Source organism: Dendropsophus ebraccatus, chromosome 1 (assembly GCF_027789765.1).
Source record: "Dendropsophus ebraccatus isolate aDenEbr1 chromosome 1, aDenEbr1.pat, whole genome shotgun sequence".
Taxonomy (NCBI): Eukaryota; Metazoa; Chordata; class Amphibia; order Anura; family Hylidae; genus Dendropsophus; species Dendropsophus ebraccatus.
In genome coordinates, this window is record NC_091454.1 from 124,217,435 (window position 1) to 124,241,706 (window position 24,272).

The following is a 24,272-nucleotide window of genomic DNA, read 5'->3' on the forward strand; positions in this document are numbered from 1 at the left end:
TACCTGGCCATGTCTGAGCACATCCGGGTACCTTGCCTGTCAGCATAATAAAGGTGACTAGTGCAGTGTATTAAAGTAGTGATCTAATGATCAATGGAAAGGTCCCCTTGTGGGACATGAAAAAGGTAAAAAAAATTGTACATAGTACCCCTATCCCCCTATAAAATAAACAATACATTTTACATTTCCCATCTTCTATTTAAAAATATGCATATGATGTATCACCACATCCGTTACGACCTGAACAATAACATTAAGTCCTGAGCTAATCTTCCCTGATCCTCAGGAGTTGTGGTGGCTCTGCCTCCTAAACGATACATGGTTCCGCTTTTGGTACATGACTCCACCTCCTGAACAGACTCCCCTGACCATAAACTTCTGCTTGCTGACCTGCTCTGTAAGTGCTCTTTTCAATTAGGAGTCAGTTCAGCTCCCAGAGCTGCTTCAGGCTGGTAAGGCAGTGTACAGACTACTATTCTGTAGGAGGGGAGCTGAGCAAATACAGTATAGAGGTTGATGTGACCAGCCATGTTCATGGATACTCTGATCTAAAATTTTGCCCACAGTATACATAAGGGTAATTCCAAGCATTGGTTGGACACTTCAACATCTATACTTGTTACCTCAGTGATATGACCACTGACTAATGTGAAAATCATCTACATTCATCTACATAAACTAGGATCTGCTACAGAGGTCACAGCACTGGCAGAAGGTACAGTAGATGTATTTGCTTTTCTTCTGATATCTGCAGATGCTCACTGTAGGATGGATGAAAGTCTGTTGCTCTGTGTTATCAGCCATTTCAGGTTGTGGAGAGCAGACTGTATGACAAGGTAAAGAAATGTACTGCTTCCTGCTATTTGTCATTTCAGCCTCTGATCTAAGGTCTTCCAACTTACTTGGAGTTCTGGCGTCTGAATCTAGGGGTATGATCTGGGTCTTCAAAATAATTAGGAGTCCTGTATGGGGTCAGTTTATTTGAGTTTCTATATGCTACATGGAGGGTGCTCTTCCCTGCTGCACTAGTGACCACTACATGTGGTCATGAACTGTAGGCGGGACCTGGACTGGAAAGTCTAAGCCCTGCCTGCAGTTCACATGTCCTAGCCAAGGTGGCTAGCACACCAAGGAATGGGAAAAAGAGAAACAAAAAGTGCTGAAAGGCAGTGTTTTTCCACATTGCATTTTTAACATAAACCCAATGAGGGATCACAGTCCAACAATTACCCCTCCCTGCTTCTGGGGGGTGCCGGTTTGTGGCATCAGCACTCAAAGGGGGAGATTTATCAAACATGGTGTAAAGTGAAACTGGCTCAGGTGCCCCTAGCAACCAATCAGATTCCACCTTTAATTCCTAACAGACTCTTTGGAAAATTAAAGGTGGAATCTCATTGGTTTCTAGGGGCAACTAAGCCGGTTTCACTTTACACCATGTTCGATAAATTCAACCCATAAAGTCTAGGGCAGCATGCACTGCAATACAGGCCTGACCACTAGTTATATTGGAGGTGAAACTCCTTGAATGGACTCATACTACAAAGCATGCTGTGTTGATATATGCAGGCTGCAATAGTGCTGACTAGCCCTCTGACATGTGTTATAGTTATATAACAGATACACTTTAGTTGGGTTGGCTGGAATAAGACCCCTCCCACCCCACCCCCACCCCCAGAAACCACACTATATTTGTCAAAGGCAGAGTTTGATATTACAGATCATTCCCATTGTAGAGAGAAGGCCATTTTACCTACTGTTATAGAAATCCTTTAACATACAGTAATAGTTGGATAATGTGCATAAAATAAAAATAGTTCTATGGCCTAAAACAGAAGCATATCATGAACAAAATAACATAAGGCATGCAAATCAAAATTGATAAGTTCTGCTTTCTAATTAAAAGGCCACTTGAGTATAATAGCTAAAAGGTCAAATCTGTTAAAGGAACAATGTGGTCATTGCACATGCTTAATGTACTGAAAACAGCTTATAAATTACTAACTTCCAGGCAAATGAAAAATGTTTGTTGTCATAGACGTCAAAGATTTACATGATACTTAGACAGGCTGTTTAAAAAGGTTAAAAGTTAATTTAAAATAATAAGAAATGTAAATGTGGCAGCTCATAAACTGATACAATAACAAATCTCTAAAAGGGGCAAATATTCCATGGATCTGCTTTATTCTAAGAACTATAAATCATTAATAATGTAGTCCAAGCTCTTGACTCCCATTGCTCTTTCTAACGTGCCCTCTAATCCTTTCTAAACATGGACAATTTAACCTCTGTCCTCCGTGCTATTTCACAGCGTTAAAGGGTGCTGCAGACAATGAGCATTTCATTCATCATCCAAATGACATGTTGTAACTGAGAATACATATATATGGAACGATATAATGCCACCAGAGGACAGAACACTTCTGAAATAAGAAGAATATAGCCAATCATGTGATTGTGTCCACCTCCATTTAGATATGCATGTTATGTATGTTAAGTTTTAGCAGTTAAACACTTTCTGAAATTAGGTCAATATAATTGTGGGTTGAGTTGCAAATTGAGCCTTTTTACCATTTTACACAACTCTCAACACTGCATGCTCCATTGTGTGCACTTGCATATAGAAAAGAGAGACAAAGCACTACTCAAAAAAATTGTGCACTGACAGGTCAGTTTTTCTTTGGCGACGCTAGGGATCCCGGCCAGAATTCCTAAGAAGGCAGCACTACGTCAGTTCTGTAGTAATCATGGCTGTTATTGCAACGGCCATGATTATTACGAAACTTACGCAGTGGGAACATGGCCTTAGTAAGTGTACTTACTGCACTTATGTAGGCTATGAAACAACGGACGCGATTATTACAAAACTTACGTTGTGTGAACATAGCCTACATGTGTATGGAACTAGCTTTGCAGCATTTACTGTATGTACAAAAAGGACACTCACTTCAAAGAGAAAGCCACATAGCATAGGCAAAAACAATATGCATTTTGCCAAATCATCAGTATGACCATAACTAGAGATGAGCAAACGTACAGTAAGTTTGAGTGTGTGTGACCCTGATCACTCAGTATTTGAATCCTGCTTCCTGGAGGAAGCCACAGGGCTGCCTTAAAAACACAGATACAGCAAAACACAACAATCACTGAGCTAAAGGAGATCAGAAAAAAAAAAACACATATATATATATATATATATATATATATATATATATATATATATATATATATATATTACAATAGAGTACTAGTTCAAGAGTCTCCATTGAAACATTTTCTATGTATGTCCCAATACTCACAACTGAGTTAGACTTTGATGCAAAAGGGGCCACCCTGGTATTTCCCTATTTAGGTTCCAATACTCACAACCGAGTGGGACCTAAAGGGCTACATATCAGGGTGGTTTGGTGATCCACTGGGAGGCAACCCTTAGCAATGGGTTTCCTTCCTAGGAGGACTATCTGGTTATTCCCATGAGACTTGTGTCTGGGGCTTCATACTGACCCCCCCCCCTTTTTTTTTTTTTTTTGTTGCAAAGAAACATACAGCCAGATACAGATAAATGACTGACATCATCAGCACCTAGCTAGACATCTCCCTTAATAATATTCACCTAATTTAGTGAACCATAAAGGTTAATTGGTTAATACAGTGTTCAATACCTTTGTGGTAAAGTGGATATGAGATAAAATAAAAAATGCACTTATTCTAAATGTGACTACAGTATGGCAGTCTGGTGGTGTTCAGAATTTGGAGTATCTGTGTAATCTTGCTGACAGTTGAAGGCATATGAACACACTCTGATCTACATATTTTTTTTTTTCTTGCATATAATGGTCTTTTAATGGTTCTCCTGTGTTCTGTCAAAGTGCGATATAATAGAGGGAAACAAATAAAACACATGCCATATTTTTGTTAGCTGAAAATTTGTTTTTAAGACTCTCACATTGAAAGGTGAGATCAGTTTAAGTTCAGATATGAGAAGTTTAGTTGGAGCCTTAGTTGACAACTGGTTCCTTGGGAAAATATATGTCCTTGAATGAGGAATTCCAGAACCTTACTAGACAACCTTGTTCTGTTAACATGCAGAATAATTGGAAAAGAGACTTGTGGATGGACACTGTGGATATTTACAGATAGTTTCATTTTCTCCAGCTACACTTTTATTGTCTGGCTTTGTAAGTTAAAATATGCTTTGTTGTGTCCAATTAGCTATAAACCTGAAACACTGCACAGAGATATATTCTAGAACATCAAATACAATACTCTAATGACCAGATTTAGAACAAATGTTATTTAACAGTGTGGTAAAAGGACATTTTTATTCTCCAGAAATACCCCAAAATTGTCTTATCAATATAAATAATATTGAAATACCATCATACCATCAAATCACCAGGCCCGCTCCTGCATGCCTTCATGATTTTTGGTTACTTTGAATAAAGAAGTTGGTGAGGTGAGGGCCCTCTACTATTTTTTTTTTGCCCGGATTGTATACATGGACGCAACTGTCTTTACTAGGGTGAGCACCCATCAGTAACTTCACCATACCCACTCTCGATATGTCGCATTTTTCTAAAACCTAAAGGTAGTGCCAGCTGCTATGTCTATTGAAGTTTGTATAGAACTGGCCTTAAGTATTATTGACCTGTTTATCTGACAATGAATTGCATGTTTTTTTACCAAGATATTAAAGGGGTTGGCCACATAATAGTAAAAGTGCTAAGTGTACAGTATTACACATTATGTTCCCATGTTGTATGACACCGTCCGTTCTGTGACCTGGCCAGGTCAAGCAATGGCCAGTGTCAGAGAAGATCATCCTGGCCTGTACTGCAGTACTGGCCGGATGATCTTCACTGCCACTGAATTCGGATGCGGATGCAACCTTGCGCGCCCGCATCCAAACTCCCTGCTGCACACAATGGAGCGTGCGGCCGGAGGGTTTTCTGTGGCCGATATTCAGTGAATAGTGAATGCAGAAAACTGACATGTCGGTTTCTTGCTTTGTCGCTAGGGATCCTGGCTGGAGTGTATACTATGTGATTCCTTAGAAGGCAGCACTACATAAGGCAGCACTACATGGCCTTAGTAAGTGTACTTACTGCATGTTCACAAGCTCCCTATGTATCTCATAGAGCTAATGTCAGACTCCCCTACTCCAGGTTATGCTGTCCTGCTTTGTGGTGAGTCTGTCCATAAGAATGGCCGACATGGAGGAGCATGGGAGCATGCCCTGCCCCCAGTGTCCACCACTGAGCCTGTATATGTCTATAGAGGACATAGGTGGGGGCATGGTCACATGCTCCTCCATGTCGGCCCTCTTATGGACATATTCCCCACAGAGCAGGACAGCACAGTCTGGAGGAGGGGAGTCTGATCTTAGCTCTTTACAGGGACCTGTTGTCACTACATATAGTGAGTACACTTACTAATACTGTATACTGAGCAATTTTACTATAAAGTGGACAACCCCTGGCCAGCAGGATATTGTCATGCATTAAAACAGGCATGGACTCACGGGACAGGGATATAATATTACCGCTTTATAAAGCTTTGGTGCGGCCTCATCTGGAGTATGCCGTCCAGTTTTGGAACCCGATTCATAAAAAGGATGTTCTAGAGCTGGAGAGGGTACAAAGACGGGCAACTAAACTAATAAGGGGAATGGAGCATCTTAGTTATGAGGAGAGGTTAAAAGAATTTCATTTGTTTAGTCTGGAGAAGAGACGTTTAAGGGGAGATATGATTAACTTATTTAAATATATAAATGGCCCCTACAAGAGATAGGGGGAAAAGATGTTCCAGGTAAAACCCCCTCAAAGGACAAGAGGGCACTGCCTCCGCCTGGAGAAAAAAAGGTTCAATCTCCGGAGGCGACAAGTCTTCTTTACCATGAGAACTGTGAATCTTTGGAACAGTCTACCACAGGATCTGGTCACAGCAAAAACAGTAGAGGGCTTCAAAACAGGGCTAGACAGGTTCTTAGACCAAAATAATATAAATGCATATGTATAGAACCTATCACCCCTCCCCCTTCCCTGTATCCATCCCCTCCTTGGTTGAACTTGATGGACATGTGTCTTTTTTCAACCGTATTAACTATGTAACTATGTAACCCCTTTAAGGGGATCATAATGATTACTAGAAAAGTTGCAGGCATAATCTGACCTCCGCCTTTCATGGCAACCATGAACAACATTGCAGTTGTACTATGGGGGCTACCCATTGGCCAATCTATGTAGGTGTTGTGGTTGCTACTGACCGCAGCATCGACAGGGTTAAACTGCAGAGGTTTGCACTAGTGTAGTCTCTACAGTTGCTGGGTGCGCTCTGCTTCTGAGCCCACTCGATCATTAAGGCATATGTGTACACCATGAGGCACCAAAGATGCATTTGTACATCCTGGAGTGGGAAGGGGTTAATAAAAAGTAGTCTTTTTTTTATTAATAACATATACTAAAAGCTATGGTCTGTTATTCACATCCTCACATTGCTACAGAGGGTAGATTCTGTGTTTCAGGTGTACAGTGAGGCAGAATTTAAAAAATTCTAAAATCTACTTGTAATATACACCTAGGTTTCCAAACATAAACATGCAATATCAAACAGATAACAAATAGGGAAATTGATGTAATTTTTTTTTATACAATCTACTTTCTGTTTTATTTTTCTATACGGTAAGCTTGAATTTAAGACATGGTATAAATTCAAATATTTTCTGTACTCCACAGTTTTATATTACTCTTCAGGAGTCTAAATCTTATTTCCCTACTCAGACTGTTGAACATATTCCAACCATCGCTGAAGAAAGCATTCTGTAATCTGAGCTGGAGTTCAAAAGAAATGGGTCACTTCACAAACAAGATTACAAGCTTCAGCTATGAACTGTTATTTTCTACCTGATCACCTCTAATAAACACTATACCTATCGCTGTGATAGCTGTCTGGCAAACATATAACTAGAAATTGTTTGCAACCTTTTGTAAAAGAATATGAAAGAGGCAAAAAAATATGTTGTATAAATCCAACCACAAATATTGCAAAAAAAGTTTTTTTTTTTTTTTTTTTTACTATGGGAAACAATATCTTTGGTGCATGAAACAGCAGAAATTCGAACATGCCTCTAAGCACTTGACTTCAAATCCAATCAGATTCCAAAAGATAGATAGATAGATAGATAAATAGATAGATTTATTTATTTATTTTACAACAGATTAGCCACTCAAATCAGATCTGATCAATTGTTTGTTAAAAGCCCCTCCATTTGTTATTATTCTTTTATCCAATTATGTAGTTTTAATTTTTTACATCCTTTTGACAGTAAGAATAAATATTATCTTAACATGCACATATCTTTTTTCCCCACTATAATATTATGCAATAACATTTATTATATAGTATATACAGGGGAAACACTTTATTTCCTGTACGTTTTGTATGCCATTTCCTTTACAAAGTTACATAAAATTTGTTATACAAGTGTGAAAACAGGATAAAATTAGCTTCAAAGTGTGAAGATCATGTCTGCCTCAATTGATTCTTTACTAGTGCTAATTCTATCATTACATGGAAAAAGAAACTGCTTTGCTGTCTGACACATTTTCTTTACTTACAGTATATGTTTCATTAGCCTCTTGAATACCGAGAAATCCAAGAGGCAGCTTGATTTCTCCTGAACAAGAGCCTTTGTCTGCATTGTAAAATACGCCAAATTATTTGCTAAAGTATATTTGACTTGTTTAGGGTTGCTGGCACAGAACAGTCTGAAAATTAAAACCAATAGGCAACACTAGCACTTTGATGGTAAACCACAAGGAAATAGTAGACTGCCAAAGTGGAAGGTTAAGGCCTTAGAATTGCTAGGGGCTGGGAGAATTTGAGGCTTACTGTGTACTGTGTGTAGTAAGAGATTTCTAATAAAGTAGCCATGTAAAAAGAGTTTATAGTCTCATAGCCATCATAAATGGAAAAAAAAACTATTTAGACTTAGGAATATAAGAATGAAACATATTACATACTTTTTTTTTTTTTACTTAAAAGAACAATACATGCAAATTCTTTTATTGGCGTATACCTAAAATATTCACAATTTTCTTTTAAACCTCTTTGTTGTTTAATTTAATATTCTACAAGGGAATGTAATCATGTGTTTCTAGAAAATATTGCTTTTTAATAAATGCAATGGGTTATTCTCTCTGCTCTTAAATATTTAAACAAATATTGCACATCTCCATATCTCCATTTACTCGTATAGTTGGATATTAGATTTGTAGTATATTGGATGCCTTTGTTATACTACATAAACACGTACTGTACAATTGTCAAATAAATTTGTCAAATAAATTAATTTGACAAATTGATGGCTAAGCCTAAATTACAGAGTATATAAAACAGGCAGAAACTTGTTAATGCTAATGTATATATTATAAATGTTTCTGGAGAAACTGTTGGGAGACTGAACATTTCAGAGTTAAAGTGTCACTGTCATTTAGTACAGGCGATTTTAAGAAACTTTGTAATTGGGTTTATTAGCCGAAAAATGATTTTTTTTTATCATGAAAAAGCAGTTTGAAGCTCTCCCCTGTCTTTATGGTGGTTTTCCTATGGAGAGAGGGAAATGAGGCACCAAAACAGGACAACAAAGAGTTAATTTACAGCAACATCACTGATCTGATCGCTGGTCTGATTGCCGTGCCCGCTAATTAGCTAATTGGAGGCAGCTGTCAAAGTTGACAGCTGCCTCTAATTACCGGAGGCAACCGTTCCCTGGTGTCTAGTGGGGGAGATCGCTCCTCCGGGACGTTGTCCCGGAGGAGCGATCTCCCTGTCTGATGCCGGCCGGGGACTCGTCCAAGATGGCGCCGTCCCCGACTCGGCACTCGTTTACTTCCGGCTGCAGCCGGAAGTAAACGAGTGCCTATCTCATTGATCTCTGCAGCATATCTATGCTGCAGAGATCTCAATGAGGGATTAAAGTATATATACTAGAAGTCCCTTAGGGAGGCTTCTAGTATATGTGTAAAAAAAAAAAAAAAAAAAGTTGTTTATAGTAAAAAGCCCCCTCCCCTAATAAAAGTCTGAATCGCCCCCCTTTTCCCAGGTTTTAAATAAAAGTAAACAAATAAATAAATAAACATGTTTGCTATCGCCGCGTGCGTAATCGCCCGAACTATTAATTAATCACATTCCTGATCTTGCACGGTGAACGGCGCCAGCGCAAAAAAATCCCAAAGTGCAAAATTGCGCATTTTTGGTCGCATCAAATCCAGAAAAAAATTTAATAAAAAGCGATCAAAAAGTCGTATATGCGCAATCAAGGCACAGATAGAAAGAACACATCATGGCGCAAAAAATGACACCTGACACAGTCCCATAGACCCAAGAATAAAAGCTTTATAAGCCTGCCAATGGAACGATTTTAAGGAACGTATATTTGTTAACAATGGTTTGAATTTTTTATAGGCCATCAGATACAATATAAGTTATACATGTTATATATCGTTTTAATCGTAACGACTTGTGGAACACGTATAACAAGTCAGTTTTGCCCCAGGGCGAATGGCGTAAAAACACAGTTCCCCCAAATAAAAGAAATGCATTTTTTTTTTCAATTTCACCACACTTTGAATTTTTTTCTGGTTTTGTAGTGTACCAAATGCAAAAATTCAGCCTGTCATTGCAAAGTACAATTAGCGACGCAAAAAATAACGGCTCATATAGGTTTCTAGGTGGAAAAATGCAAGTGCTATGGCCTTTTAAACACAAGGAGGAAAAAACGAAAATACAAAAACGAAAATGGGCCCCGTCCTTAAGGGGTTAAAGTAGTCATCAAGAGGGCAGCAATCTAATTGAAGATTACTATAAATTGACCCCTATTAGGTCAGTTTTACAGGAGCATGATATAAATTCATTTTTTCACTTGCAATAGGAATCTAATGTATAATGACCAGCTCAGCTCATTATACCCATTGTAAGCTATCATGCTATGGCCTAAGAGTAGATTAAAAGATAGATAAATACATTTTTATTAAATAGATGGTGTTTTTGTTGCTGTACAATGTACCTACATTATGTAAAATGTCCCTATCATCTAGGGAAAAAAAAACAGTTTTGCCAAAATTTAATTGCTTGTGATCTGAGGGTTTAGACTCTGACCAATCTCTTGATATTGCTTGGAGAAGCCTGCTTCAATCTCTGGTTGGCCGTGATCTCCATCCAGTTGCACTATAAACACTCAAACCCTGAGCTATCAAAACATTTGACGCCTCTCCGACATGTCATAAGTATTTGTAAATGATAGAAACACTCTAATTTTCTCTAATGTCCAGTGTTGTACAAATAGCTCTGAGGCACATAATCCTGAATGATAACAGAATAAAGGACTGATTGTGTTTTTTAAGAGGTGTAAAGTTTTTTTTAACCTGGTTAGCACTTTATAATCACCTACTCTAAATCCAGAGCATATACACATGTGTACATATCACCAGAACAAATTCCTTTTCAACCTGTTAAGAAGTATATGGCTAACACAAATCTGATGGAATTAGATATGTGCATTAATGATTTATTTCCCCCTAGAGCCAGGGAAATTCAATAGGTAGGGGTGGAGGTAACACACCCATTCAGACAATACATATGCTACATATTTACTTTTGCCATGCTTTTCCATTTGACTATTTGAAAATGTAAACCACACAGGAACAGGGTTATTATCGACTTCCTGAGTGCTTTATCAAACACGATATGTTTCACGTGCTATCCTCACCTTTTCCAACAATTGGAATTATTAAAGCTGAATCTAAGTTAGGGCTGTAGTTATATTTTTCTAAATGATCTGATTTTATGTGTAGAAGAAAGGAGCTGTAATAGAGACATAAGAAGAAAAAAAGGGTTTGGTGAATGGGTTCTAACTCTCAATGTGTAACACATCACTCTATTTTCGGATCTGAGTTAGTGCTGGTGTATGGGTTTATTCCAGCTTTGAACACAATACCTGCAACAAGGCTTGTATCTGGGATGTTTTATATTTTAATCACATACATGTGACTTTTAGGTGGTTAGTGGTATAGTTTTAGGGGCACAGAGGTTGCATTATCCTGACTTTGGTATGTGAGAGGGCCCAAAACATTTTATGCTACATAAGAGAACAATGAAATTGTTAAGAGATGAGGAAGATAACAATGCAGAACCCCAGTTTATTCCTATTTAGACCCTGTAATGCTTACAATGTATTGTAAATAATAACAGCCAATAATAAATATTTTGTGCACCAGGAAGAGAGATGTAATGTAATCCTGTTTTTTTCCCATAAATATACATAATATCTATCTATTCACTAAAAAGCCCCATCATACTAGACCATACTATTAGTTATGTGTTTTAGGCAGACGTCGGGGCGTAACTATCACAGTAGCAGCCATAGAGGCTGCGATGGGGCCCGGAGCATCAGGGGGCAAAGCAGAGACACAATTAGAACAGCATCAGAGAGATTACAGTGACGGGACCTGCACAGGTTTCTGCAGCTCCGGCCTCCCTGTATAGGATATGCTCTGCCACTAACTGTGGACTCCTGCCTGTCATGCTGCTCACAGCCTCCCCACAGTAAGCTGGATAAGCACCCAGCTTACTATATGGAGACTGATTCTGTCAGACAGGAGAGAGCAAGCAAGAAAAGCAAGGCCCCCTCCACTGCACCCCCAGGCCCCTTCCAGACCTCCTCACTAGGATCTAAGGCTTCCTCCTCACTCTCTGATGTCGCAACTGTAGAGGAAAGGGGGGAGAAGCTGCTGGAGTTATCTGAGGTGAAGGAGGAGGAAGTATAAACAGCCCTGCATCTTCCCTACATTAAAAGTAAATGTGCTTGTGTCTGTGTATGTTCATATGTGTCTATCATGTACTGTATATGTATGTTAGTGTGTGTGTGTGTGTGTGTGTGTGTGTGTGTGTGTGTGTACATGAATGTAAGTGTACTGTATATGTGCATATATATGTGTTTGTATATGTGTCTGTATATGTACATGTTTGTATCTGTCATATGTCTGGATATGGGCATGTGTGTATCTGTGTCATGCCTCTGTACTGTATTTGTGCATATGTATGTATCTCTGTCATGCATCTGTACTGTATATGTGCATAGGTATTTGTCTGTATATGTGCATGTGTGTATCTTTAATGTGTCTGTACTGCAAATGTGCATATGTGTGCATTTATGTTATGTGCCTATTTGTATGTATGAGTGTGTGTTAGTACTGTTGATGTGTATATGTAAGGTGCATGTGAGTTTATGTGTAAACTGCGCTCCTGACTCCTGACCATCCAGTTCCAGGCTGTCCACTCTCTGCTGTTGTCAGCGTGTCCACAACATCCACTGCCATGCTGCAACCTTAGGAAATGACCACCGGTCGGCATAGACTCTATACACTGTCTGTGCTGACCATTTTTTGCGGGAGCAGTATGTCAAAAACTGACGACTGTGGAGAGTGGAAAATGTGGCCAGGGGTGGGGTGGGGGTTTGATATGGGGTCCAGTCATTTCTAGTTACACCCCTGGGTGGATGCACATCTATAGATAGCCTTGGCTGTATGCATAATGGGAGTTGCAGTTTTGCAACAGTTCGAGGGCAGAAGGTACTTCATTCTTGAAATAAAACTTTGCTTTTGTGGGAAATCAAAGGGCCAGATTTACTAAGAGTCTCCTCGTTGCTTTGCTGCGTCCCATCGCCCGCCCTTTAAGCAAATGGGGCTGCACCTGGTGAATACTTTAAAATAATCCCAGGTTTATATGCAAAGTGGCCACTCCAGCTATACCACAGGTGTCAAACTTGAGGCCCTCCATCTCTTGCAAAACATCATGTCTGGAAAGTCAAAGGCTTAACTGTCCAGGTATTATGGGACTTGTAGTTTAGCAACAGCTGGAGAGCAATTTTAGAGGAAGAAAATTGTGAACAAAACATTGTGGCTTGCTGCTATATTACCACTACTTTAAGGGTTTTCTGATACAGCAATTGTTTGTGCAACTTGGCCATGGACCATGTAAGGATACTGCAAATGATGAATGTTTATGACTGCCTGATTAATTCAGTGATTATTTGTGCGGCCTGGCCGTTCAATTTTTTTGTGAGAAATTGGTAGTGGTGTCATAAAAATAGCAGTATCATAAAGAAAAACCCTCAATGTAGAGGTACATAGCCGCAAGACACAATGTTTTGTCCCCAATGTTCTTCCAGCCAAGTGAACTTCTTTTTTATATATACTCAAAAGCATGACAACTTGTGTTGGCCAGAGCCAGTATAAAGGGATACTATTTCTCTTGAATACATCTTTAGATACAAAAGTAAAGTTTAGAGTCTGAGCTGCATGTCCCTGTTCCTAACTCATACTTTCATTAGATGATTTTAGTGATAAAATCCCTTTAATATAACATTACACATTTCAATTCATTAGATATACAAACTGCCAGATTCGACTTCTACTTTGAATGAAGCTGAAAAATAGACACCGTAGATAAAAAGAGGCCTATACATTTAGTATCGAAAAACAATTAGCAAGTCTTAAATACACTTTTTATCGAGTTTGGTCTGTATTAAAGTATTACATAGCGAGACATCTCTACAACTTTTAAGTCTAAGCATTCTATTATATTCACAGTCTCTGCAACCTAAAATTGGATTATATGTGGTATTGATCAAACACTCAGCAAGCAGCTCTACTGGATTGCAAAGAAAGTCATTAGTCCTGAGTTCAATTGTCTCTGTTCTTCTTTTCATCGACTTTAATGCCACTGCACAATATCCAATTGTACTACTTGCTGTGTTATTCTGAATGAAATATAGTCTTTATCTAAAATGAAATGATTAAGGATTACATCTTCAAAAACTAAAAAAGACCAGGAGACAGTTCCTGTGCTTACCCGCACCTGTCTGTGCATGTACACTCCATGCAAAGCCATGTAAGAGGAGATTTACCATACAGAGGTGTTCCTATAATTTTGCTCTTGACAGGTCTTTTCTCTACACTTTTGCATTATTTATAGCGGTAATGTTAAATGTATAATTACAACAGTATATATTTCAGAGAAGAGAGCACAGACACGTAGTCAGACAGTTAAACTATTATTGATCCAGAAGCACATTTTAACAATTTTAAAAAACATGTAGATATGGGAGATTGCGCATTTCTTTACATTTGGTGAGTTTTAGGATAAGCTGCATGACATATAACTAATATTTTCATTTCTTGTAATATAGAAGAAGAAGGCCTAAGACATATATCCGTGTAAAAATCATTAAGTATAGACTGTTCTATAATAGGGCAAAGGACTTTTGAAAACTTGTCCTCATGACTGCAAATTTTATCCTGCACAGTAGTGAGGTATGTCTTGTAAAGATTGTCACATTCAAATAATTGATATAAAGTACTGAGCAACATTAGAAGTTGTGGTGTGTTTTAGTTATTAGACTCACTGTTCCACCTGAATGGTCTCGGCCACACAACGGCCAAAACAGCTGCCAAACAGCTTTAAAAAGATGTTGTGTCGTTTTACCTATAAGCTGCTTCTCTGAGCCTTTTTAAGCACCCACATTCTGAAGTAGAATGCTCTTTTGTGCATAGATAGATAGAAGATAAATAGATAGATAGATAGATAGATAGATAGATAGATAGATAGATAGATAGATAGATATGCAGGTATGTTTTGGACAGCGCTGGTTTAAGCGAGTACCTTTTTTTTTTTTTTTTTTTACACAATAATTGCACATGCCTCTGTTAGGAGCATCCCCGTTCTGGGCACTATGAGCGTAGCAGTCTCTTGGAATCCCACACACTACTCTCAGGTTACATCCTGTCATGCCACAATGGCTGTTGTACCTTCACTTGGTATTAGGGGGTTATCAAAGTAGCCCAAGTGGCAAATAGAGCAGTTAAGCTTCATGGGCTAATTTTAACCTTTATTCAAAGGTATTATATGAGGTGCTTTTTTTTCTTCCTTTTATCCCTTTACCATACAAAGAGCGGCTATAGTAAAAAGGGACTTTTGTGGACAAATTATTTATAGCTAAGGATCCCATAGAAATTATTATGAAAACTGCAGAAAATACCTGCAGAAATAATATAGAGAGTAGGCATATTTACTCTCTATTTTCTGGCAATTCCAAACTACTACTTACAACATGTAAAATCTCGAACAGTGGCATTTAAAGTGCAGCTCCAACATAATTACTGACTTGTATATCTGTCACTTAGACACAAATAGATTGAAACAACAGTAATATATAATTATGAAATATGCTTGGGCAAAACTGCATACACTAAATGACAGCTGAAAAGAACAAGTGATTAATTGCTAGGTAATGATTTAAGCAGGACCTTGGAGAAATATATTATGAAGATTTTTTTAATCTGTCACAGAAAATTATTACTATAACTGAGAAACCCGATAGCTGTCAAAGAAAATCCCATAATAATTAACTGTCCATTCAATCAGCCTTTTTATTCTTCCTAATACAACTGTCCTGAATGTTCTGGTATAAGGGGAAAAAAAATATATACATAGCATAATGTATTTTTAACGCCATAATGCACCCAGTTGCTAGTTTAGAACAAAAATAAAATAATGACTATAAATTTTTAATCTGATAATATGTTTAGAGATGAGCGAACCTGGAGCATGCTCGAGTCCATCCGAACCCAAACTTTCGGCATTTGATTAGCGGTGGTGGCTGAACTTGGATAAAGCCCTAAGGCTATGTGGAAAACATGGATATAGTCATTGGCTGTATCCATGTTTTCCAGACAACCTTAGAGCTTTATCCAAGTTCAGCAGCCACTGCTAATCAAATGCCGAAAGTTCGGGTTCGGATGGACTCGAACCCGAACCCGGTTCGCTCATCTCTAAATATGTTCTATTAAAATCTGTGGAAAAGCATCTGTCAGGGAACACATTGGCCCAAATTTACTAATATGTCTTTACCAGAATTCTGTCTGAAGAGGTGGCGAACAGGACTTTACTCCACATTTATTATGCATTTTACACAGTTTTCCATTTCATAATAACTGCAGTTATTGCACAAACCATCAATAAGTCAAGCCAAATAATAAGTGGTGTAAACTAAAACTAGACAGCCTGAAAAATTTGGCACATTTAAACATTGAAAGATTGTATACTCTAAGGCTATGTTCACACAACGTAAGTTCTGAATTAATCACGGGCATTGTTGCTGATTTGCAAAAACGTCCGTGATTAATTCAAAACGCGTGCACTGCAGGCACACATAGTATACACTCCAGCCGTGATCCCTAGCGGTCGCACGGAAATAAAATGACATGTCCGTTTTGTGCAGCTGCTATTCATTGAATTGAGGCTGCACAAGTCTTACAAGTCACACAATGGAGTTTGCGGCTCCGGCCGCATGCACCATTGCCGGGTATGGTAAACTGGGATGTGGGCGCACATGGATGAGGTCGAAATAAATGTGGCCGCATGGATGTGGCTGGGATGATCTTCACAAACACCGGCCGTTCTGTGACCCGGTTTACAGAACGGCTGGTGTTTTACAATGTGTGAACATGGCCTAAGTTTGAACTTAGGTTTAGTTAATGTGAGTAGAGATAATAACTAAATAAAAAAAAATAAAATAAAAAAATTCAGAACTTTTCAAAGAAATTGAATCAGGAACTAACCAGATTTTTCAAAAGTTTGTACACAGGTTAAAGGGGTACTCCAGTGGGGGGGCACTTCCCCGGTTCATGTGGCGGGTCCCACATCACAGCGCTCCGGTGCCCAGTTCCCGACTGCTTCCGGGTGTCTGACGCGGGCCCGAGACATGACGTCTCAGGTCCACTCAGCCACTCAGTGAAGGAGGCGGGATCTGAGTGGACTTAAAACGGATCCCACCTCCTTCACTGAGTGGCTGAGCGGACCTGAGACGTCACGTCTCAGGCCCGCGTCAGACACCCGGAAGCGGTCGGGAACTGGCCACTGGAGCGCCGCGATGCGAGACCCGCCGCTGGAACGGCGCTGGGGAGGTGAGTGGATGTCTTTTCCCTAGGCCACCTCCTCCCCGGTCCAGCACAAAAGTGCCCCCCTGCTGGAGTACCCCTTTAATCTAAAAAAGTACAATACATTAAGTCAGCTCTTGTACAGTGGACTAAACACATATATTTACACTAGCTTTATACATTAATGATGTATAATTTAGTAAAATTTTGGAATAAAAAAATTAAATCATAAAAAAAGTGATTTTTAATGTCACATTGCTTTCTATGGGTGAATCAGTACAGGCAGGATTAGAGAGGGTTATAGAAATTTGATTAGGTATCAGGGATACATAGAGGATAGTGTAAGTGTAGTAGTGTAAGCTGACTCCTGGCAAGTAGAGGTGCGTCTACCTCTATATGACTGCATGAGGTGATAGTGATCTGTGTACAGTGGATTCAGTAGCAGCGGTGGTGTTAGTAAGTATGTGGTGGTATTAGTTAGTATGTAGCGGTGTTAGTCGGTATGTGGCGGTGTTAGTCAGTATGTGGTGGTAATATTTGTTACTTGTTATCTGGTACTGTGTTTTATTGGTCTTAGTATACTGGATTTGGTCAGTAACAATATGATGGTGATGGTAGTGGTTGTGGTGTGGCGTTAATATTTGCCCCTTGTATACTTGTATTATTGGCAATATTGGTCTCAGTATATAGTAACAGTATGGCAGTAATATATATGGTGATAAAATTGTCTCCTCCTATATGCTGGTGTTATTGGTAATATCTGTCTTGGAGTGTGTGTATATATATATATATATATATATATATATATATACACACACATACACCTACCAGCAGCATCACTTGGTCGTGAAAGGAAGGGGGGGGGCAAGTTGACCTCTCGCACCAGGACCCAGGAGACATTAGCTACGCCCCTGCTCCTGCTGTATCCACCCGCTGCACGGAGCGACAAGACAGCGGGAATCTGTTCGGACCATCCTTAGTTAATTCACCAAGTCTGACTGTTAAAGGGTACCTGTTATTGCATAAAACGTTTGACTTGTCACAGGGACATGTTACAAAGGGTTTGATCATTACAAGACCCCCAGTGATCAGATAAACAAATGGGGACAAGCACAGTAATACGCTCCACTTCCTCGCTGTCAATCATCTCCATCCTGTGGCCAGAGTGGCAGGAAAGACATCTCTGAGAGCTGAAGTATTCCTATGTACTTCTCCTGGCTTGTTCTCTATGATATTTCAGACTTTAAGTGCCCATTTAACTCATCTGCATCTCTATTTTCATAGACTTGTTTGAGAGGTATATATAAAATGTCACAAAAGCCACAACAAACACTTGTTATGTTTTTAAAACACTGTAAAAGAGCAGATCTACTACAGAATTTTATTCTAAGTGTTCCTGCACACAGCTCCGCACAGTCAGATGCCATGTAAGGGTCTGTTCACACTGAATAAAACATGCAGAATTCCGCCTCAGTGTCCCATAGCCCGTCTATGGGAGAGCGCATGCTCCTCCGCAGCCTCTGCTCTCCGCTCAAAGAAGTCACTTTTTTGAGTGGAGAGTGGTGGCAGCAGAGGAGCGCCGGCCCTCTCATTCACTCACAGCGGGACACTGAGCACAGCGGGATTGTGCATCAGAAAGATCCACCGTATTTGCTCAGTGTGAACATACCCTTGTATTCCTTCTAGAGGGAAATAGTGGTCTAATACAGCAGAGCATACAAAGTTAGAAAAGACATAGGGACTCCATGTCCTGCCAAACAGGTATGTGCATATTGCCTTATGTGGACAAGTAAATCCTTCTTCTTTTGTTAAGTATGTTACAAATACTTGAATAGCACTGTGGAATGTGTTGACTATATAAATTAAGGTTATTACTTATAACAATTACTGTGCAGTAAAATTGAAGCCACACAGTGGCAGAGAATTGGAGACATAACAATTACAAATATTCCAACATATTGGAAAGGTTTGCAATAAACCCAAGGTTGCTTGCCATTTGGGAATAACTAAAGTCACAAATCTACTGAAATTTAACCATTAAAAATAAAAAGTAAACATAATACATATGTTTAAAAACAAGAACAATTAACCTATATCCCCCACCGCTATACATTGTGACCCTTTACTAACACTGTCAGAAAAAAAACTGTACTTTGGAGAAGGAATTTCCTGTTGGTTATTACTATGGATTAGAGGCCTGAGGGGACAGGTAAAGCACAAAAGTCTACATTCCAAGGAGATATTCTATAAGAAGCAAGTTTTACTTTATAGCTTATGTGCTGTTTAGCAGACATAGGGAAAGTTGTAAGAAGGTATGTGAACCTCTAAACAATCTATCATAATACCATGCCATTTGGACAGTGAAGGGTGCCCTGCAATGAACTAAGTATGCTAAATTACATTGGAAAAAATATTTAGCACAAAAATCTAAAGAAGGAATCAGCAGGATTCAATGAATATTGTAGACATTTTACAGGCTGTTTACATTGTGCATTTAAACATAGAAGTTTTTTTTTAGTTTTGCAGAACCCTTAAGCAACCAATATAATTTAATACAGCTAGTTAAGCATTACTTTGTAACATAAAATAACTATACTACTTGTTTATGGTGAACATGTAACATTTCAGTTTTAAAATAAATAATACAAACTTGTTATAAATTTGCATACTTTGTGGATTTATTAATAAAAAAATTAACAAATTCTGTTATATTTCTTATGAGGACCAATCAAGAAATTAAGAAATAAATCTAAAAGTATTCACTTTTCCCTGAGAGTGCATAACTTTCATGGTATTGAGTACATACTGAAGGACAAAAACCTTGCAAACAACGACCGTTATTTCTAAAAAAAAGTGGTCGTTGTTTGCACAGCGGCTGTTGTTATGAAATACGGCCATAATTTTTACATAGTGTGAAAATAGCCTATATATGTCTAAATTAACAGTCTCTCACTTCATGCTCTTTATATTAACCCTTTGATGACCCAGGACATACACGTACTTCCTGGGTCAGGTGGGGGAGGGCAGAGGAGGGTCATGCAGTGACCCCACTCTGAACCTTCGCACTCCCGGCTATCAGCAGCTGTGGGCAGTATCTATTAGTGGGTGTGGTATGATCTCTGTGCCCGCTAATTATCAATTTAAATGCAGCTTTCAAAACTGACAGCTTTATGTAAATTGACTTTTTCCCCTATCATTGGGTGTATAGTGGTGGGATTGCCCCCCCCCCCACAATGCAATCACAAAGGGGAGATCCCTACTTGTTGCCAGGCTGGGGCTCTTCTCCATAATGGTGCTGATCCTGGTTCGGCGATCCATTACTCTGGGTTCCAGCCATCCAGAGCACTGGATCACTGATCTCATGGATCTATGAAGTACATGCATAGCCACTTTTGGCATTAAAGACCATGGCCTATGTTTCAAATCTCACTTTTTGTTATGTACTAAGAACTGTATAAAACCTAAACTTGTCCAAGATAAAATGTACTTCATGTTAGTAGTAAATTTTGGTTGATATGTTAACTAGACGTGAACGAATCTGAGAGCTCATGCACAGGCTAGAGGTGGCTAAAGACACGTAAGAGGACACCAGACATGTGAGCAAACCATCTTTTTCTGAATTTGGTTAACAAATTTAGCAAAATTCACTAAAGCTTTTTTTTTTTTTACTAAATTTACTGCAAATTCAGCTTTGCTTTAAATTGAACAAGACTTTACAATCAAAGAACAATGGGTAAGGGTATTCTGTATTTTTTTTTTTTTTTTAATCAGTACAATAACGTTTCTCACTCAATACCAGTTTTTACTAATTCTGCCTACTTCAGTCTGCAGATTTAATGTAGATGCTGTCCTTTACAGTCTGGTATCTTATCAGGGTTGAGCCACCACACAGTGTTTAACTAGGTTTCACTGTCCTGGATCATACCTCATTCCTGTTTCTAATAAAATACAGAAACACAGAGTCTCGAGCACTGCACTGTAAACATTGTGCATTTCCCTCCTCTACTTCTGTTTAAAGTTTGAGCTCCTGCCAATGGACAGGCAGAGTTACAAGCTGATGAGTGAATGATCAGGTCCTATGTCAAAAGTTGGCCTAAACTAAAAATGTGTTCCATATTCTCCACAGTTAGTTTGTATGGTTTAATGTATGCCAGGGCTGCTGTCTACTCCTAATCCAGCTCTGGATAATTTCCAGATGACCCTTTTTTTCTATAAGATTAATGACAACCTGTAGGGACTCTACTGACTGCAGTCACAGTTTCTCCAAAATAGTGTGAGCTCTTGGATAAGTAATGTGATGACAAGAGGGTGGCACAAGGCCTCCTAAGAAAAGCACCCTAGCAACAAGTTTTATTTATACAACAACCCCCCCCCCCCCAAATGATTGCAACAATGTCACATTTCACTAAACATTCTAATAAAGAATTTGGAGACACAACATAAGTATTTTTAAAAGATTGAATAAACTATGCATGGATGTTTTAAATTCTTGGTAACCATCATATTTAATTCAACAAGAGTGAGCAATGGCTTTTATGGCCTCCATAAATATGCTATGAATAAAATGTATACTTGTACAGGAGTGGCTCTATTTACATATTTATATCAGTCTATACATCATTTCCTTCCATATGAATAAGAAAATGGCAGCTGTACCCAAGAGAAGACTCTGCATTGGCGATGAAACAAATAGCTAATGGTATTACCACATTCAGCTTGACATATTAGAAAAATAAATGTTATAATTTTACCTCCGGATAGTGGCCAATATCAACATAGGTACAAACAGGATGGAAAGCTCCAGTGCCACAAGCATACAAGTGAGTGTGGTTATATGCCTTAAGAACCTTAATGAAATTTGCACATTCTCTCTGTGGAAATAAAAAAAAGCCTCATGTTAGCACTTTATATTTTTTATGTTCATACAAACTTTATAACATGATATATTTGCTCAAATATATTAGAATAACTAGTAAAAGCAATGATGAGGACAAAGTCATATCAAGAGTCAATGACAAGCATACTTGGCATCCTGATACTTACATTTTTTATGTTGTTTACATAGTACAAATGTAGTCCACAGTACAGTGCATAATACAATAAATTACAAAAGCCTTGGCCTTAATGTGTATCTGTCTGAACTCCTTCACACATACATAATGGTCACAGGTCTATACATAAAAAGATAACTGAAAATACCTCTGAGCTAGCCATTCATAAACTTGTCCATTGTTATTAGATGACTCTAAACTGTATTTTTCCAAAAAATAAAAACCTAAAAGCATAACTATAAAGTATATTGACCATTTAGTTTTAGTTAGCTTAGGCCATGTTAAGAATTTTTGCAATATACATTAATAAGCTAAATTGGACCATTTTTCTAATAAATGTAGCTGAATGTGCTCTCAGCCCTGTGTCTGCTTCTGCATTACTTGTCCATTCCTGCTGGCCACGCTCCCCCTGGAAATCCATACTCTGGCTGAACTGTGTGCGGATTCTCAGACAGCCAGCACATGACAGGCAGCCCTCACACTGTAATTGACTCCCTTCAAACCCACTGTCATATGTACTGTAGGGCAGGGCTGTTTTTGCTAGGTGGCACTGATAGCAACAACCTAAGTATATGAGACAGTTTATACATTAGTTATGCATTTTATTCCTAAAGGACTTTGGTGGGCTTTGCCATGTCAGGGAGGAAGCAGGTGCACTGTACTCACAGACCCAAAAAAAACAACCAAAAAACAAAAACAAAAGGTGCAACAGCAACCCACAGGTACAAGGGCTTACCATATATACTCCTCCCACTGTACACACAATAAACACCTGCTCTATTGATATTAAAAAGTGAGGATCTTAGCAAACTATTTGAGCAAACAGAGTGTACCATGTCACCAATGTTAAGGTGTCCTCAGAGACATGGTCCCTACTCTAGCATTTTCACACTAGCAATGGCCTCTACTGGGCTTTAATAAGCCTACAACTGGGCAGATAGAAGCCAAATAATCTCTTTTTATAGCACTCTTGGGACCCCCAGCTTCACACTGCTTTATGTCTCTGGCAGTCAGATTCTGGGCTTCTGTGTCTGCAGCCCCTGGGCCTGCCATGCCTGTGTAGATCAGGGCAGTGGCCCCTCCCATTCCCCCCTCCCCCGGTGTGGAGCCAACAACACAGCCAGCTCTGCATCATCACTGAGCAGGAAGTAGAGGAAGAAGCTGAAGAGTTTGCTGTCAGTGCAGGACAGGCTGATGCTCCCAAGGCAGGCTGTCAGCAAAGGGGCATGTGTAATGGCCCCAATATACTGATTAATGCTTGTTCACATTTAAGCATGTCAGGATGGGGAGGAGGGGACCAAAGCTCCTGGGTCCATTAAGACTGGGGGCCCAGTGACAGAGGCCCATGTCCCAGCAAATTATTGTCCTCTCCCGATGATAAGCCACGCCCTGGATGATACACTCTTCCCCCAGGTGACAAGCCACGCCCTGCACCTGCTGCGGGTGGGGTGTTCTATCACTGCCAGAATGCAAAGTGCAAAGGGGCTGTACATCTTCTCTGTGTGCCAGTTAGAGGTCACCCAGATTTCCCAGCTCCCTATAGTGAGTATGTCAGAGGGCACCGAGCTTTCCCAGCACCCTATAGTCAGTATGTGAGAGGTCAGCCAGCTTTCCCAGCACACTATAGTCAGTATGTGAGAGGTCAGCCAGCTTTCCCAGCACACTATAGTCAGTATGTGAGAGGTCACCCAGCTTTCCTAGCTCACTATAGTCAGTATGTGAGGTCACCCACCTTTCCCAACACACTATAGTCAGTATAATAGAGGTCACTCAGCATCTTGTTGTCAGTGTAATGCAGGTCACCCTATCATCCTTGTGCTGCCTGATAGATATTAGACAGATAGAAACGTGTGTGTGAGAAAGATCTTAGAGATAGATAGATAGATAGATAGATAGATAGATAGATAGATAGATAGATAGATAGATAGGAGATAGAAGGTTGTCCTGATCCCACCGTCATACTGCTACCCCTACATGTGTGCAGCCATTATTTTCAGCTATCACTATGCAGCCACCTTTGTAGTGATATATCCCTGCTTGTCTTGTAGAATTCTGTCATAGTAACTGACTATACCAGTGTTCCTACAATTTCCATTATCTCCTGCCATATGAAGGCTAGCAGGGCATGCTGGGAGCTGTAGTTTTGGAAAGCCACAGGTTTGAGATCCCTGGAGTATATAAAGAAGTTGTCCCAGCTAGTTTTGTCATCACAGATCACCCATCTTCC

The 24,272-nt window shown here is 39.3% G+C and overlaps 1 protein-coding gene across 1 annotated transcript in view; it reads right to left on the reverse strand.

Annotated features, from left to right (window-relative positions):
• The window catches only part of SEMA3A (semaphorin 3A), a 200,898-nt gene that overhangs the window by 79,978 nt on the left and 96,648 nt on the right, over positions 1-24,272 (reverse strand). The window contains exon 4 of the mRNA XM_069978371.1: positions 21,746-21,865. Within this exon, the coding sequence (XP_069834472.1) occupies positions 21,746-21,865 (120 nt within the window). The remainder of the gene's footprint in view (positions 1-21,745; positions 21,866-24,272) is intronic.